At 49.1% G+C, this 17,217-nt stretch overlaps 1 protein-coding gene across 4 annotated transcripts in view; it reads right to left on the bottom strand.

Moving 5' to 3' along the window:
- The window catches only part of SFXN5 (sideroflexin 5), a 126,087-nt gene that overhangs the window by 20,964 nt on the left and 87,906 nt on the right, over positions 1-17,217 (bottom strand). For 2 of the 4 annotated variants that reach the window (XM_055539663.1, XM_055539664.1), the window contains exons 11-12: positions 7,206-7,321; positions 5,167-5,252 (exon numbers count right to left, since the gene is read on the bottom strand). In XM_055539663.1, coding sequence (XP_055395638.1) covers positions 5,167-5,252; positions 7,206-7,321 — 202 coding nt within the window. Of the gene's footprint in view, positions 1-5,166; positions 5,253-6,737; positions 6,768-7,205; positions 7,322-17,217 lie in introns of those variants that run through there. The other 2 variants (XM_055539662.1, XM_055539667.1) reach the window with 2 other exon arrangements.

Here is a 17,217-nt window from a genome sequence, read left to right as displayed (position 1 = left end):
CAGCACATGTCTCCTCAGACAATTCTTTTCCGAGTGTTAGACAAGGGTCTGCTCTCGGGGCCCTGGAGGGGAGGCCCCCTCTTCCTACAACAGTAGCAATGGGGATAACATACCTATGGCCGAACTGGCCTCCTGGACTGATAAACACCAGATTCCATACCAAGATTTCCCATTGCCAAAAAGAATGTAATAATCCCCTACGCAGTCAATCACCTTTGTAATCTTTATGGCACCGATTGGTGTAGGCTACAATGTATAACCAGCTGACCCTTCTGATTATGAATCATGGCTGTAACCTAATTGTGTCTCCCTTTAACACGTTCCAGGCTAGGTTTAAGGAATTTGGGGATGTGGGCTTGAGCAGTACATTTAAGGTATATAAGGTTTTCACAAAAGTCGGTCAGGCTAAGAGGAGACTCTGCCTTGGGCCTGCTGGTGTAATAAACTGCACTCCACTATCTGCATTGTGCTTCTGAGTGAGTTTATTTCCCGGAACGTGTGGCTACAACAGCGCCAGTGATAAAGAGCCTGCTTGCCATTTCAGGAGACATAAAAAGACTTGGGTTCAATACCTGGATTGGGAAGATCCCCTGGAGGAGGGCATGGCAACCCACTCCACTGTTCTTGCCTGGAGAATCCCATGGACAGACGAACCTGGTGGGCTACAGTCCATAGAGTTGCAAAGAATCAGACATGACTGAAGAGATTTAACATGCACAACTTCTCCAGCAGGACCAGGAGGGGCAGTGACTGGGACCTCAGGCCCTGAGGGTGGCCAGAGCCTGGGGACAGACAGGAGGGTGTGTTTTCCCTGGAGGCACTGTCCCTCCCCCAGGGTCATGGAGGGAGGTTTCCTCCCTGAAAGGTGAGGGGCAGGCCATGGGTTCATTCCAGTGGGGACACTGGACAGACTGGCCCCCTCCACGTGGGGCTGTGACCTCCGCTCCTCTCTCAAGGTGGCTGGCTGAGGTCTTCACTGTACAGGCCTGGCTCCCCACCCGGGAAGGAGGCGGGCTCAGACAGCAGCCAACAGTGGGCTCTGAAGCCCCAGCCCGGGCGGGAGAGTGAACACAGCAGGACAGGGGGAGGGGTGGAGGAGAGGGAAATGGCAGGGAGGAATTGGAAAGGCAGCTGGGGGAGTTAGAATATGCAGATGGAGAGATGTGCGAATGCCTGGGAGAGAGGAAAGACCCGGATCCCAGGGACTGAGGGAGGCTGGGGAGCGGCCTCAGGAACCACCGTGGAGGGTGTGGTCTGAACCGCAACCAGCTGAGACCCGTCCTGGGAGGGCAGTGAACCCAAGGCCCCAATCCAGGGCAGGGACGCAGGGCTGGGGGAGAGAGCCCCACACCTGCCTCTGAGTTGGGGGGATCACGTGGGGGTATGGGGCTGTTCTCCCAGCCCAGAGTCCAAAACCAACTTCCTCCCCAGGACCCTGGAGCAGGAGTGTGAGCCCCGACCTGAGAGGAGGGGTAGTGGAGGGTGTGCAGCTCCTCAGAGGGGTGCCCTGCTCTGGTGCTAAAGGCTTCTTGGCTTCTGACTTGAGACTCCTTTCCTTTCAGTCTCAGAGACGGGACATCTGAACATGCCCCCCACCTGTGCTATCCTAGCTGGAAACCCAGGGACCTCGTCTCTGAGAGCTCCCCTCGAGGGGAGAAACTGAGGCCCGCCACACAACAGCTTGTCTCCCCATTGTTGTGCATTCCCTCAGCACTTGGAGCAGTTTTACTTTGCGCTCCATTAATTTGCAAGTAGGCTGCTTTGTAAGTGTTCTTTTGTCTTTTTTCCCTGGCGGTCCTGACTCCCTCACCCAACCAGGGCTCCCAGGGTCGAGAGTCAGGCTGCCTCCCCCAACAGCCTCCTCAGCAGAGGCCCCGCCATTAGCACCCTGCATGGGAAGGCTCTGGGGTGCTCGACAGGGGGGCCTGCTGGGTGGTGTAAAATGCCAAGCTGTAGCAGACCAGGTAGTTAGGGGGGCGATGCAGTGGTTCTCCAGGTGGGAAACTGACCAGCCAGACCCGGAAGCAGAAGCGGTGGCGTGGAACCCCGCCTCCAGGACTCTCAGTTGGTGCCTGCGCGGCCCCGCCCCCACCTCTCAGTCCGGCAGTTCCCCCTATATGTGAGGTTAGTTATGTCTCTGAGGGTGCAAACTGAGTCTTGCCCACCTTATATTCCTGGGGCAACCCAGACTGGACTCTTTCTCCTCCCTCAGAGACCCTCCCACGAGCTTTAAGAAAGAACCAACCAAATACAAGGCTGCCAGGAAACCCACTAACCCACACCTACCTGCCTTCGGGGCTTTTTCAGGACTCAGAGCTGAGCCAGACACGGGGTGCCCGTAGTCCAGGCTGATTCCAGGCCAGGATGTTCAGAACTGGAACAATCTCACCCCACCTCCCGTGAAGCCTCCAACTCATGGGACACTAACCACCACTCCACTTACTGCAAACCCAGTTCAGATGTCACCAACAGCCATCACATACATTTTCCCTCTGCAAATTTCAGGTTCAAGATTCAGTCGCCTTGAAGACAGAAGCCCCCCTACTTCCTCTTTGCCAGGTGGGGTCCTTGTGTGCCCTAGTAGTCACTGGTATTTGGGGACAGCCTCAGGTCACCAGAGAGTTATGTCTACAGGGTCAGGGGCACCAAAGCAATCACTTCCAGGATTTATTTTTGCAACTTCTAGAGGAGATTAATTTTCTTAAATCTCAGTGTTCAATATGCCATCCCCACTCAGGTACTCACTCCCACCCTGCACCTCCCCTCTTCCAGGGGAGAAAGGGATCAGCCCCATAGCTGGACACAGGGCTCCTTTTCTTCTCCTAGGCTGGGCTCTCCAAGGTCCACACAACAGGCCCAATCTTGCCCCCAAAGCCTTCCTTTCTACCAAATCCTATCTTGATCTCAGAGTTGGCTGCAGCCCCTTTCCTCTGGACCAGAACCTCCTCAAGATCACCTTGACCCTGTTCACACACTGCTGGGTCCCACCTGCAGCTGACCTGTGTGTGGGTCTCCCCCTTTATCAAAACACAAGCTTTCTGAGACCAGGTCCCCAAATTTGCTCCTCCCTTGTCTCTATGTGGGGTGGATTCCAAAGACGTGATTATGTGCTGGATCCAAAAACCCAAAAGGCAGCCAGTGTGGTAGGAAGAGCCCAGCTTTGCAGCCATCTTCCTGGGTCACGCTTGGCTCTGCCATTTCCTAGTGAGTGACTGTAAGCAGATGATACACAACCTCTTTTTGCCTTCCTTTCCTCATCTGTAAAATAGGGATACCATACTGACCTCATTGCACTGTTGTGAAGGTTAAATGAGATTATTCATTCATTCAACAAACACTGAACATCACTATGTGCCAGGAACTATGCTAGATACTGTGCCAGGCAGAAAACAAAAGGAATTTACCCACCTCCATGGGCTTCCCTGGTGACTCAGATGGTAAAGAATCCTCCTGCAATGCAGGAGTCTTGGGTTCGATCCCTGGGTTGGGAAGATCCCCTGGAGAAGGGAATAGCTACCCACTCCAGTATTCTGGCCTGGAGAAATCCATGGACAGTGTAGTCCATGGGGTCACAAAGAGTTGGACATGACTGAGTAACTTTAAAAACAAAAGTGTAGATGACATTCTAGTGAAGCAGACAGATAATATACAGCTAGAAAAAGAATCTCAGATATTGGTAAGTGCTGTATGTAAAAATAAGTCAGTGTAGCCAGGGAAGGAGTCCTGGTGGCTGTCATTTCAATGGGGTGGTCAGGGAGGGCATCTTTGAGGAGATGGCATTTAGGTAGGGACCTGGCTGAGAGAGGACTGGGATGTAACAAGTGTTTAATAAGGGTTCGATGCTAATTGTCATTTGGTTTGTGAGAATAAGAAAGTCCCTAAACTGGGGAGAAGCCCCTGACCCATGCCTTCCATGGAGTGCCACCAACCCCATCCTTGTCCTACACAGCCCCAAGCCCATCTACAGCCTTGAGGTGCCCCCTTCCAGGCTGGGCCCCCAGAGGGAGGGAGCGATCACCTCTTCACTTGTACCTGCACCAGACCTCCAGGCCTTTGCTTATCTTCCTCCCTGCACTTAGAACCATTCCCTGCTTCTTGCCATCCTCCTAGACTTGCCCTCATCTTCAGGGATCTGCCTGCTTCTTCCCTCCTCCCCTCAGCCTTTCCTCCCAGCAGCATCCCCATCTTCATCATTCAATTTTACCCTCATTAATTAATAGAATCACTACATCACTGTTCTTATTATTGTATCTCCTCTGTGCTGTGTTGTGCTTAGTCGCTCAGTAGAGTCTGACTCTGTGACCCTATGGGCTGTGGCCTGCCAGGTTTCTCTGGTACATGGGGATTCCCCAGGACAGAACACTGGAGTGGGTTGCCTTTCCCTTCTCCAGGGGATCTTCCCAACCCAGGGATCGAACCCAGGTCTCCCTCCTTGCAGGTGGATTCTTTACTGTCTGAGCCACCAGGGAAGCCCAAGAATACTGGAGTGGGTAGCCTATCCCTTCTCCAGGGATCTTCCCGACCCAGGAATCAAACTGGGGTCTCCTGCATTGCAGGCGGATTCTTTACCAGCTGAGCTACCAGGGAAGCCCTTACAATGGGATATCACTTGTCAATTAAAAGGAACTGACTACCATAACAATTATATTAAGCAAAAGCAGATATCTCTTTTAGAGACACAATCATGACTCCTGACTCTTTCTTTAGAGTCAGGACAAATATGTTCTCAGAACATCCCTCTGAGGGTGGCATGAAGGTTAATACTATTATTTTAGAAATGGAGAAACTGAGGCATAGCGAGGTGGAGACTCACCTCACTGCAGATACTTGAAAGGGGTATCCTGGGTCCAAGTCTTCCCACCACAGTCCTCAAACGCTCTCTCTATCACTGGTCCTGTGCTATGCACTAATAGAGTGCGTACACACACACACACACACACACACACACACACACCCCCCTAAGAAGCGCCAGCCCTGCCTTGTACGTCAGGACCTCCCTCCCAGCTCCTAGCACAGGGTCCTGAGCAGGGAGAGTCCATTAATTCTCACAAGATGATTCCAGCAGTCCTTTCAAGGACAGTCAGAACAAACTAGGGCCCTTGCCCTGGGCCAGCAGGGCCCCCTCCCCTCCACCTCCACGATGGCCGCCGTCCTGGCCCCACTCACTTCTCCAGCATGGACATGACGATCGGGGGTAGCACCAGGATGGGCATGGGGAGGACCACTCGTGTCAGCGCTGTCTCCAGCAGGGCCTGAGGGGCAAGCAGAGGCTTGGTGAGCAGGGGCTTCTTGGGGGTGGGACAGCTGCCTGGCAGCAAAGCCCGCCCTGGAGCCCCTAGGTGTGTGTACTGCTGCTAAGCACATCTGGCTGAACAGAATAATTCATGGAATTGCTCGCTAAGCTGTATTCCCGACAACAGAAAAAAGCTCTCCCTGTCTTCCCATCACAGATTCCCATCACCTGCCACGTGTGGGGGAGGGGTGGCAATACAGAGGCAGTCCCAGGAAGGGGCCTGAGCCCAGGGAGGTGCCCGAGTTGGGAGTGGAGGGTGGCGCTGCGGCTGAGAGGAAGCACATGGAGGACTCGAGATGCTCAGAAACAAAGCAGGCGCTGGAAGGACCAGAACAAACAGCTGGGACCTGCTGAGCTGCCTGAGGTTCCTCGTGCCCAGTGAGAACAGAGGTTCTGGGACTGACTTTCTCTTTTGGGCCCCTAAAGCATCTCCTGGCTCTGGAGGAGAGTCTTTCTTAGCGACAAGAAGTCAACTTTGTAGTGGGAAAGGCTTCTGCTGAGTGTCTGCGGTCCCCATAAGGGGTCTGCCTGGGGCCTGGCTCGGGGGGTTCCCTCAGGAACCCCGGGCAGTGGCGGCTGTCGAGGTATAGCTCAGTGGCATCTCTGCATCCTGATGGTCGCTGTGATGCAGGCTTCTGGCTCTCAGAGAAGGCTCAAGGAATGCTTGTAACACGTGGGTCCCTGGAGTCTTTCTCCAGAATGGCAAGGGGCCGGCAGCCTCAAGACAAGGGAAGCCCAGGGCTGCAGAAGAGTTGGGGGTCCCTGCTGTTTGGACCACGTGAAGGAGCTATCACTATTGACCACCCTCTCAGGAAGTCAGGGAAGAGTCTAGGGCTGGATAGGAGGTTAGGGTCAGGTGGGAAGTTGAGGCTAACTCCCCTCTGATGAGGGATCGGGGGCTGAATATTTCTCCCAGGAACCTGGGTTCTTCATCATCAGCTGCAGGAAGGCCTGGGAGAGGGTCCCTTCAGTCTCCTGAACAGGCGTAAGGATGTGGGGTGGGGGTGGGGGGGCGGGCACCCAGAGCCTGTGCAGAAAGCAGAGGATGTGGTGTGGACGCCAGCACCCTCGAGCTCCTTGCCCCTCACAAGCCGTGCACGGACACTTACTTTCCCAGTGGGGCCAGAGGCTTATGGAGATGGCCTCGCTGACAGCGCAGTGGGGGCCGCATGTGCAAGCTGATGAGGGAGAGGGGCTGGAGAAGAGGGGACCCAGCACTCAGAGGCTAGAGCAGGACATGACACTAGTCGCCATTAGGATGAAGGCCGGAAAGCACAGGGAGATATATATACAGACTGGAATATTTTAAAAAATTGTTAGAGTGGGTGAGGCTGGTGAAAAGTGAAAGAAGTGAAAGAGGGCCTCTTGAAACAAAACACTCTTCCCCAAACCATCTTCATGGCTTCCTGCAAGCCTGAAATCCCTTCACCTTGGCCACACTCACTCCCTGGTGATGTATCACCTGCAGAAGCGCCTGTTAGCACAGAACCACAAATCATCCACTTCCACCTGTCCTCTTCTCACCCAGGGGGATATGAAGGCCCCAGGAGCAGGGCTCTAGGTCCTGGGGAAGGGAAAGAAAGCTCCGGGGCAGGCGGGGGGGCCTCCTCTGCCCTCACCAATTAACAGGTCAGAGAAAGCAGGTCCTAAGGGGCTGGGATAAGAGATGGGGATGCTTCCTAGGGGTGAAGAGGTTGCTGCAGAGAAGCAAGGGTGTCTAAGAGGCAGGGCTGGCGAGGGCCAGACCTGAGGCCTGTGGTTCACATGGATGGGAGTGGGGGGCGGGGGCGGGGAGGTGCGCTCAAGAGGAAAGGCAAGGGCACGGTGGACAGAAACCCCTGGGGAATAATCATGTCGAGGGAAAACTAACCAGAGCCTCCCCACCAGCCCCCTGCGCCCCCAGATGACCCACATGTCTGGCAGCAATCTTGGAGGAGCCCACGAGGTTGCCATCACCGTCCAAGACGTCAATTCCCTCCTCCAGCTCCCCGTATCGCATCAGAACCACATTGCAGATATTGGCGCTGGCTGGAGAGAGAGAAGGGAGCAGGAGTGAGGGGGGAGATGGCATTCTACCTTGTGGAGAAGACCACTGGGCTCCACCCACACCAAGCAACGAAGCTTCTGAATAAATGCCGGGGCTTCCCTGGTAGCTCAGCGGGTAAAGAATCCGCCTGCAATGCAGGAGACCCTGGTTCCATTCCTGGGTTGGGAGGATCCCCTGGAGAAGATCCTCTCTGGGTACCCACTCCAGTATTTATGGGCTTCCCTGATAGCTCAGATGGTAAAGAATCCGCCTGCAAGGAAGGAGACCTGGGTTCGATCCCTGGGTTGAGAAGATCCCCTGGAGGAGGGCATGGCAGCCCACTCCAGTATTCTAGCCTGGGAGTATTCCCATGGACAAAGGAGCCTGGTGGGCTACAGTCCATGGGGTCACAAAGAGTCGGACACGACTGAGTGACTAAGCACGGCACTGTTCCGATAGTGGATGGAGGCATGGCTCTGCTGCCTATCAGCCTGGTGAAGGATGTGGGGCCCTTGGGAACCTGGAAAACAAAGGTGGAAAATAAATAACCAGTGTGAGTGGGGAGGGGAAACTGTTCAGGGCTCAGAGAGCAGCCGGTTATCCAGGACGCTGCTTTCCTCTCCTCAGGGGCAGGCCCCACCGGCAGGCAAAGTGGATGCCCATCCAGGAGGGCTCTGTGGCTTGAAGGCCAACCCCCACTGGTGCCGGACACTCCACTGTCAGCTCCTCAGTCCCGTGGCTGCCTTTCTGGGCATCCTCTTAAAATGCCAGCTGCCCCCCACACTTAGCCCCTTGCTCCTCAGAGTGAATCAAGCTCGCAGAGACTTGCTTCCCTGACAGCAGGTGCCAGAGCAAGCAGGAACCTCAGTGCTCACCCAGCGCCTCCCCCTCATCATATGGATGGAAGATTGAGGCTCAGAGAGGGGGGTGACTTATCTGAGGCCATACAGCCAAGTGGGACAGAGCCGAAAGGCTACAGTGCCCCATCCTCTGGGTACCCAGGAAATGGACGAGTTTGGGGTGGGGGCTAAAGGCATGCCTTCTACATGCTTGATTCAGATGGTTGGGTTTCCTCCTTTGGCCATGCCTCCACATCTCAGCTGAGATCATGGGGACCTGGGCTGAGGGGACGGCTCCTGGCTCCTTACTTCGGCAGAGTGTGCCGACTTTGGGGGGCCACCCATTAACTGGCTTCTCTCCCCTGGGATTCACATGGCTGGGCCTGGGCCCAGGGCCGGGTGTGGGTGCTGACCTCGCCTGAACCCTGGTTCTGCTCCAGGATGGAAGTGGGGGGACTTGGGGATGGTGGGAGGGTGGGCAGTTGGGGGGGTGACAAATGTGGAGCCCGCCTGCTTCACTCCTCCCCCCAAAGCGCCTTGCTGTGTTTAAAGTTTTAATTTTTGCTAATTAATGTCAATTAATTTTGTATAATGAGTGTTTAATTTTGGGGAGTGTGTGAGCCTGGGAGCGACTGCAGTTCTGGGCTGTGAACGCTGATTAGCATCAACACCTGCTGCTTCCTCACTCCCTCCAGTGAGGGGGGGCGCCAGGGTTTGGGGAACTGGAGGGCGGCAGGGCCTAGTGGGCAGGTGGAGTAGGAGGAGGACCGCAGATGCTCCTGGTGCCCAAGCCAATGCTAGGGAGCAGAGCGGGCCAGGGCGCTTGCAGTTGGGGGACCCGGCCCTGCAGGTGAGGGGCCGCTCGAAGCCCTGAGGGTCTCTGAGCCTCCGTCTCCTTTTTCAGTAAAGCGGGGAGGTGGAATAAACAGAGGGGAAGACCGAGGTACTTTGCAGCCTTTGGAGAAGAAAAGCAGGAGACCCAATACAGTTTTGAAACGTATTTACAGCACATATGCTGTCTCCGAGTAGCTCTCGTGTTTCCACACGACACACAGTCACAGTGGGAGCCATGGGCAGACCTTGTCGGCTTCAGTCCCTGCTGTCTCCACAGCAGCCACACTCTCCTGTCTCAAACAGGGGCTCTCAACCGGGGCTGATTTTGTGAGGCATTTGGCAAAGTTGGAGACATTTTTGATGATCACGATCTGGGGGGGGGCAGGGGTTGTTACTGGCATCTCTGGGTAGACCAAAGACTAAACATCCTTCAATGCACAGGACAGCTCCCACAGCAAAGAATTATCCAGCCCAACACGTCAGTAGAATTGATGCTGAAAAGCCCTTGTCTTAAACACACCCAGAGACTGAGAGTCAGGCAGGTGAATCTGAGGTAAAGGAGGAGAGAATGGGAGCCTGGGTTTCAGGCCAGTTGGCCTTGGGTTCCAAGCCTGGCTCTGCATCTCCTGCTCCTCACCCTTAGAGGTGAGCTCCTGATAGCCCCAGGGCCCCTCTAGGGCTTAGGGTCCAGAAGGGCCCCCGGAGAGGCCTGGGGTAGGGACACCTGGCCTGTGTTAGTGACTCGCCCTCTAGTGGTGGCAGAGATGTACTGCAACCTATCACACCCTTGGGACAGCCAGGCCCCTAAGTACTAGGAGACCCAAGAAAACCTTTGGAGATGATATTGAGGTTTTCTGCCCTGAAAGGCATTAATCTCTGCCCTCTGAGAATGCATTCTACCACCACCACCACCACCATTTCAGGAAAGGCAAGGCCACAGGAATGTGGTTCAGGGGAGGAGCAGCTGCTTAAACTCACTCTATGAGTTCTGCTCCCTGCCGGCCTCCCAGGTGTAAAAATGGGGATGCATTTAGTGTGTCCGTGAATTTCTGGGTGCTGGCTGAGCTAACAGGCTTGTCCAGGTAGGGGGAAGCCAGGGACAGCTGAGACATGTCAAGTCCGACTGTGTGCGTGTGTGTGTTTTGACGTGCATGCGGGAGACAGACAGACAAGAGAGAGCATGGTTTTGGAGGTGATGGAGTTGCTCCAGGCTGCGGTGGTATCTCTGCTTTCTGAAATTTCTGAATATGTGATGTGGCCTCAGAAGGATAGAGGAGGTCGTTGGTTCAAACACAAAGCCACTTGAGATGAAAGATAAAGCATGAAAGGAAGTGAAAACCCAGCGTCCCTCCCTGTCTGGACCCTTTTGAGAATGACAATGTGCCCCTCTCATCTCAGCTGCGAGATGGAAAAGGGATGGCCACCTCAGAATGATGGCAACCCCAGGCTCCTCCCAGTGAACATCAACTTTCTTACTGTCAACTCAGACAGCACGCGCCCTGTAATCTCTTCAGTTGACTCTGTACAGTGGTTAGCCATTTATTGAGCACTTGCTGTATGCACCGGTACTAGCCATCCCTACCTCTGAGCAACAAGAATGCCAGCCTGTCTCAGTGATTCCATTGTCTCTTCCAGAGCTTTAAGTTCTACTGTATTCCTTTCAAACCCTCCCAGATCGCTCTTATCCCACTCCTGAAAAGTTCAGCTCCAGCAGTATGGTCACTGAGAGACTAAACAAATGAAAAGAGAGAGAGAGACCAACCGTGGGCTACGGGTCTTCTTTCTAGCATACCAGCAAGATCCATTATTGATAGTATCAGCAGGTTAATTAAGCAGTCTGTTAGTGATAATGTTAAGAAAGCTGACACATTTTCAACTCAGATTGACACCATTCAAGACTCAGGCATAACTGATGTTGGAGCAGCGATGCTGCGAGATGTCAGTGGATGAGAGAGAGAGAGAGAGAGAGAGAAAGCGAGAGAGACTGCTTCATGCTGATGGCGAGCTCCGTGTCAAGGCCTGAGGAAAATATGCTCTTGACTACCGCAGATGTTCTCACATCAGACACACCACGATGCAAAATCATGCAGATTGTGAGCAGCTAATGAAGTGCCCGTGTGAAAAGGACAGCGTGGGGAGGAAGAAAGAGCAGCAGACAGAAAGACAAATGTGCAAGAAGGTTCTCAAAAAGAAGACTACAGGGGAGCTTGCCCCTTGAACTAGCACCGGAACAGAGGCATAGATCAATGGAGTTAATAGTCCCGAAACACTCCCAGCTGTAGGGGAAAGGAATTTCTGTAAATGCGGTTGTTATCAACTCACAGGGCAAGGGCCATTCAAAATATGGGGTGGAGCAATGGGCTATTTATCTGGGAAAATCAAACACCATAACTGCTCTGTTCTAAGAAGCATTTTCTCATATTTTAACAGTGCAAAAATCGCAATGTGCCTTACAATGCGTGTGGCAGGGGAGACCTTACTTGCTCTTCACCACAACTGCCTGTGCATGGGCGACCTTAGCCACGTGTAGAGGCATCTGTTCATCCAAGTGTCACCTCAGCTGCCCACAGCAATCCACACAGAATTTGAACTTAAACTTAGATTCCTAATTGTTGCCTAAAACATCTTTTTAAAACTTACACTATAATAGAGCATGGACATGAAAAGTTATTGTACATGCAGAAGATCGTCTGCCAGATACCAGGCAATGCAATTAAAGGCAGCAGAAATTGCCAAACCATAGATAGCTACCCTAAAGAAATGCTTGCCCATATGCACAAAGAGACATTTACAAGGATGTTAATTATAGCACTGTTTGTAACAGCAAATAATTAGAAACAGCCTAAATGTCCACCATTAGGGAACTCACATGGGGAGATCGCCAGAACAAACTTATGTGAGCAGACTTACTGAGTATGTACAGGGTGATTTACTGAACGTAAACCACATAACTGGTACACACACGTGTCTGCATAAATCCCTGGATAATGTTCTGGAAGGGTCACACCTCACCAAGTGATCCTCTTGGGGAAGAGAACCAAATTTGGAAATTAGGGATTATTGAAGGACTTCTACTTTTTTACCCTAAATTTACCTAGACTTTGCATTTTTGCAAAGAGAATGTAACCAGGCTTTTCTTTTCTAAAAGTTGAAAAGGAAATGCCAAACTTCTTGAAGTAGATCAGAAAAATTTCAAACCCCAGCAGGAGTTGGTGTGACCTATGCATGGGTCCTGTACTTAGGCATCTGTTTCAAAAACTTTCTAAAGAAGCTGATTAACTTTAAAAATATTTTTTTCCCTCAAGTAAAGAATAAAATGAAACCACAAGTATATAAAGTAGGAGTTGAAAAAAAAAACTCAATAATCTTTTATGTGTTTTGAAATTATCCTGTTAATTTAAAAGGGACTAAAAAGGGTCAAGAGTAGAGGCAGAGATTACAAAAAGCAGTGCTGTTCATGATGCTGTATTTAACAATCAGTGCCCAAAACAGAATTGTAAAATGTGGAAAAGGCTGAGATTCAGACTCTGTGATATTGAAAAAGTGATTTGGATTGAATGTGCAGTATATGCTTATTTATTCCTTCAAATGAAATATAGTCCTCTCCTCTTCGGAAAGATTGTTACATTAATGCCTCACAGCTAAGGTATCTTAGAATTAAGAAACAATGGCATTTGATACCTATTTATGAACCATATTACAAGAAATGGGAAGCTTGAAAATATATTTATTATATATGACAAAGGACTACTGATATGAAGGGTCTAATGGAGGGTCATGGTGACTGACTCCCCATAATTAAGTATAATATCCTTCCCTTGATCTAGGATGGGATGTGTGACCAACTTAAATAATGAGGGTGTCTGCAGGACTTCTGGGAAAGTCCTCCACCCACTAAAAAAAAGGTGGTGGTCAGCAGAACCTTCTGTCCTCTGGACAGTGGTGGGTTTGGATATGAAGTTTGGAATTGCGGTTGCCATCTCACAACCATGAAGGGAGTAAGCCTGAAGATGAAGCCCCTGGCAGAGCAAAGATAAGGAAAGATTGGCCTTGATGCCTGAAGGGACACTTGAGCTCTGTAAAGTAATCATTATTATTTAAGCCGGTTTGAGTTGAGGGTTTCTGTTACTTTCAGCCAAAAATGATCATAAAATACATAAAGAGCTTTAACAATTATTAAGAAAAAGATATAGTGATTAACAGACTCAAAGAATGAACTTTAGGTTACCAGGGTCGGGGAAGGGTCGGAGGAGAACATATTTGGAGTTTGGAATTGACATACACACACTACTAATAATTAAAACAGATGGCCAACACGGACCTACTGTATGGCACAGGGAACTCTGCTCAATATTCTGTAATAACCTAAATAAATGGGAAAAGAATTAGAAAAAGAACAGATACATGTATATATATAACAGAATCACTATGGTGTATATCTGAAACTAACACAACATTGTCAATCAACCATATTCCAATATAAGATAAAAATTAAAGAGAAAAATACAATGATCAAACTCACTGAAAAATATTTAAGTAAAAATTCATAAAGAAATACTTTTAAATATTTTAAAATTTAATGAATGTGAACTTATAATCGTCAAAGACTGATTTTTGAATCTAAGAAAAAAATTAACCTGCAAAAATTCTTCATCTTTGGGTGTAAGCAAAAAATAAGGGAGTTTGACTCATTGGTTTAATGGTTTACAAATAGCTTGGGCTTGTTTTCTCACTTTGTTGATGGTGTCTTCTGTCATGCAGTTTAACATACATATGTGTTTGTGTATGCTCAGTCACGCAGTCATGTCTGACTCTTTTTGACCTCATGGACTATAGCCCACCTGGTTCCTCTGTCCATGGAATTTCCCAGGCAAGAATACTGCAGTGGTTTGTCATTTCCCATTCCAGGGGATCTTCCTGATCCAGGGATCAAACCCATGTTTCTTGTGTCTCCTGAACTGGCAGGCAGACTCTTTACCACTACACCACCTGGGAAGCCCTTTAACATACAATAGATCGTCATATATGTTGTCAAATAAGCGATCCTTTCCTCTCTGGTATATACATTTTGTATTACCAAGAAACTCTGTCCTTACTCCAAAAATGTTCATCTACATTTCCTTCTAGAAGCCTTAACATTTTATTGTACACATTTAGGTCTTCAATCTGTCTGAAATTTGTTGGACTGCAAGGAGATCAAACCAGTCAATCCTAAAGGAAATCCATCCTTAATATTCATTGGAAGGACTGATGCTGAAGCTGAAGCTCCAATACTTTGGATACCTCATATAACAAGCTAACTCATTGGAAAAGACCCTAATGTTGGGAAAGATTGAGGCAAAAGAAGGAAGGGGTGGAAGAGGATGAGATGGTTAACTAGCATCACCAAATCAACGTACATGAATTTGAGCAAACTCAGGGAGACAGTGAAGGACAGGGGAGCCTGGCATGCTACAGTCCATGGGATCCCAAAGAACAGACAAGACTTAGCAACTGAACAATAAATGAAAAGAAATCTCCTTCTCTCTCTTCTATTTGGAAACCCAAATGCCCAGTGAAGTTAAGAAAAGATTCTCAACCATACTGGGAATTGGAAAGCGCAAATTAAAATGAGGAAGATCCATTTCAGATGGATAAAAGTTAGTTTTAAAAACTGATAATAGGGAGGAGGGTTCAGAATGGGGAACACATGTATACCTGTGGTGGATTCATTTTGATATATGGCAAAACCAATACAATATTGTAAAGTTAAAAAATAAAATAAAATAATAGAAAAAATTGATAATAGCAAATGTTGAAGAAGATGTAGGGAAACAAAAATCACCCTTGCAGGCAGAGTAAAAGCCAATCTGCTCATTTGGTGCAGGTAGAGATGGATTTGCTCCTTGGAAGAAAAGTTATGACCAATCTAGTTCAGTTTAGTTCAGTCACTCAGTCATGTCCAAATCTTTGCGACCCTATGGACCACAGCATGCCAGGCCTCCCTGTCCATCACCAACTCCTGGAGTTTACCCAAACTCATGTCCATCGAGTCGGTGATGCCATACAACTATCTCATCCTCTGTCGTCCCCTTCTCCTCCTGCCTTCAATTTCCCAGCATCAGGGTCTTTTCCAATGAGTCAGCTCTTTGCATCAAGTGGCTAAAGTATTGGAGTTTCAGCTTCAACATCAGTCCTTCCAATGAACACTCAGGACTGATCTCCTTTAGGATGGACTGGTTGGACCTTCTTGCAATCCAAGGGACTCTCAAGGGTCTTCTCCAACACCACAGTTCAAAAGCATCAATTCTTCGGTGTTCAGCTTTCTTTATAGTCCAACTCTCACATCCATACAGGACTACTGGAAAAACCACAGCCTTGACTAGATGGACCTTTGTTGGCAATGTAATGTCTCTACTTTTGAATATGCTATCTAGGTTGGTCATAACTTTCCTTCCAAGGAGTAAGCGTCTTTTAATTTCATGGCTGCAGTCACCATCTGCAGTGATTTTGGAGCCCAAAAAAATAAAGTCAGCCACTGTTTCTACTGTTTCCCCATCTATTTGCCATGAAGTGATGGGACCGGATGCCATGATCTTAGTTTTCTGAATGTTGAGCTTTAAGCCAACTTTTTCACTCTCCTCTTTCACATTCATCAAGAGGCTCTTCAGTTCTTCTTCACTTTCTGCCATAAGGGTGGTGTCATCTGCATATCTGAGGTTAATGATATTTCTCCCAGCAATCTTGATTCCAGCTTGTGCTTCTTCCAGCCCAGCGTTTCTCATGATGTATCTGAATATAAGTTAAATAAGCAGGGTGACAATATACAGCCTTGACATAGTCCTTTTCCTGTTTGGAACCAGTCTGTTGTTCCATGTCCAGTTCTAACTGTTGCTTCCTGACCCGCACACAAGTTTCTCCTGTATAGCAAGTCAGGTGGTCTGGTATTCCCATCTCTTTCCGAATTGTCCACAGTTTATTGTGATCCACACAGTCAAAGGCTTTGGCGTAGTCAATAAAGCAGAAATAGATGTTTTTCTGGAACTCTCTTGCTTTTTTGATGATCCAAGGCATGTTGGCAATTTGATCTCTGGTTCCTCTGCCTTTTCTAAATCCAGCTTGAACATCTGGAAGTTCACGGTTCACATATTGCTGAAGCCTGGCTTGGAGAATTTTGAGCATTACTTTGCTAGTGTGTAAGATGAGTGCAATTGTGTGGCAGTTTGAGCATTCTTTGGCATTGCCTTTCTTTGGGATTGGAATGAAAACTGACCTTTTCCAGTCCTGTGGCCATTGCTGAGTTTTCTAAATTTGCTGGCATATTGAGTGCAGCACTTTCACAGCATCACCTTTTAGGATTTGAAGTAGCTCAACTGGAATTCCATCACCTTCACTAGCTTTGTTCATAGTGGTGCTTCCTAATGCCCACTTGATTTCACATTCCAGGATGTCTGACTCTAGGTGAGTGATAACACCATCGTGATTATCTGGGTCATGAAGATCTTTTTTGTACAGTTCTTCTGAGTATTCTTGCCACCTCTTCTTAATATCTTCTGCGTCTGTTAGGTCTATACCATTTCTGTCCTTTATTGTGCCCATCTTTGCATGGACTGTTCCCTTGATATCTCTAATTTTCTTGAAGAGATCTCTAGTCTTTCCCATTCTATTATTTCCCTCTATTTCTTTGCACTGATCACTGAAGAAGGCTTTCTTATCTCTCCTTGCTATTCTTTTGGAATTCTGCATTCAAATGGGTATATCTTTCCTTCTCTCCTTTGATTTTTGACTCTCTTCCTTTCACAGCTATCTGTAAGCCCTCCTCAGACAGCCATTTTGCTTTTTTGCTTTTCTTTTTATTGGGGATGGTCTTGATCCCTGTCTTCTGTACAGTGTCATGAACCTCCATCCATAGTTCATCAGGCACTCTGTCTATCCGATCTAGTCCCTTAAATCTATTTGTCACTTTCACTGTATAATCATACGGGATTTTATTTAGGTCATACCTGAATGGTCTAGTGGTTTTCCCCACTTTCTTCAATTTAGGTCGGAATTTGGCAATGAGTTTATGATCTGAGCCATAGTCAGCTCCCAGTCTTGTTTTTGCTGATTGTATAGAGCTTCTCCATCTTTGGCTGCAAAGAATATAATCAGTCTGATTTCGGTGTTGGCCATCTGGTGATGCCCATGTGTAGAGTCCTCTCTAGTGTTGTTGGAAGAGGATGTTTGCTATGACCAGTGAGTTCTCT

The sequence above is a fragment of the Bubalus kerabau genome, chromosome 11 (genome assembly GCF_029407905.1).
Source record: "Bubalus kerabau isolate K-KA32 ecotype Philippines breed swamp buffalo chromosome 11, PCC_UOA_SB_1v2, whole genome shotgun sequence".
NCBI lineage: Eukaryota > Metazoa > Chordata > Mammalia > Artiodactyla > Bovidae > Bubalus > Bubalus kerabau.
The sequence above is the reverse complement of the archived record's forward strand: the minus strand, read 5'-3'. Positions and strand labels throughout refer to the sequence as shown.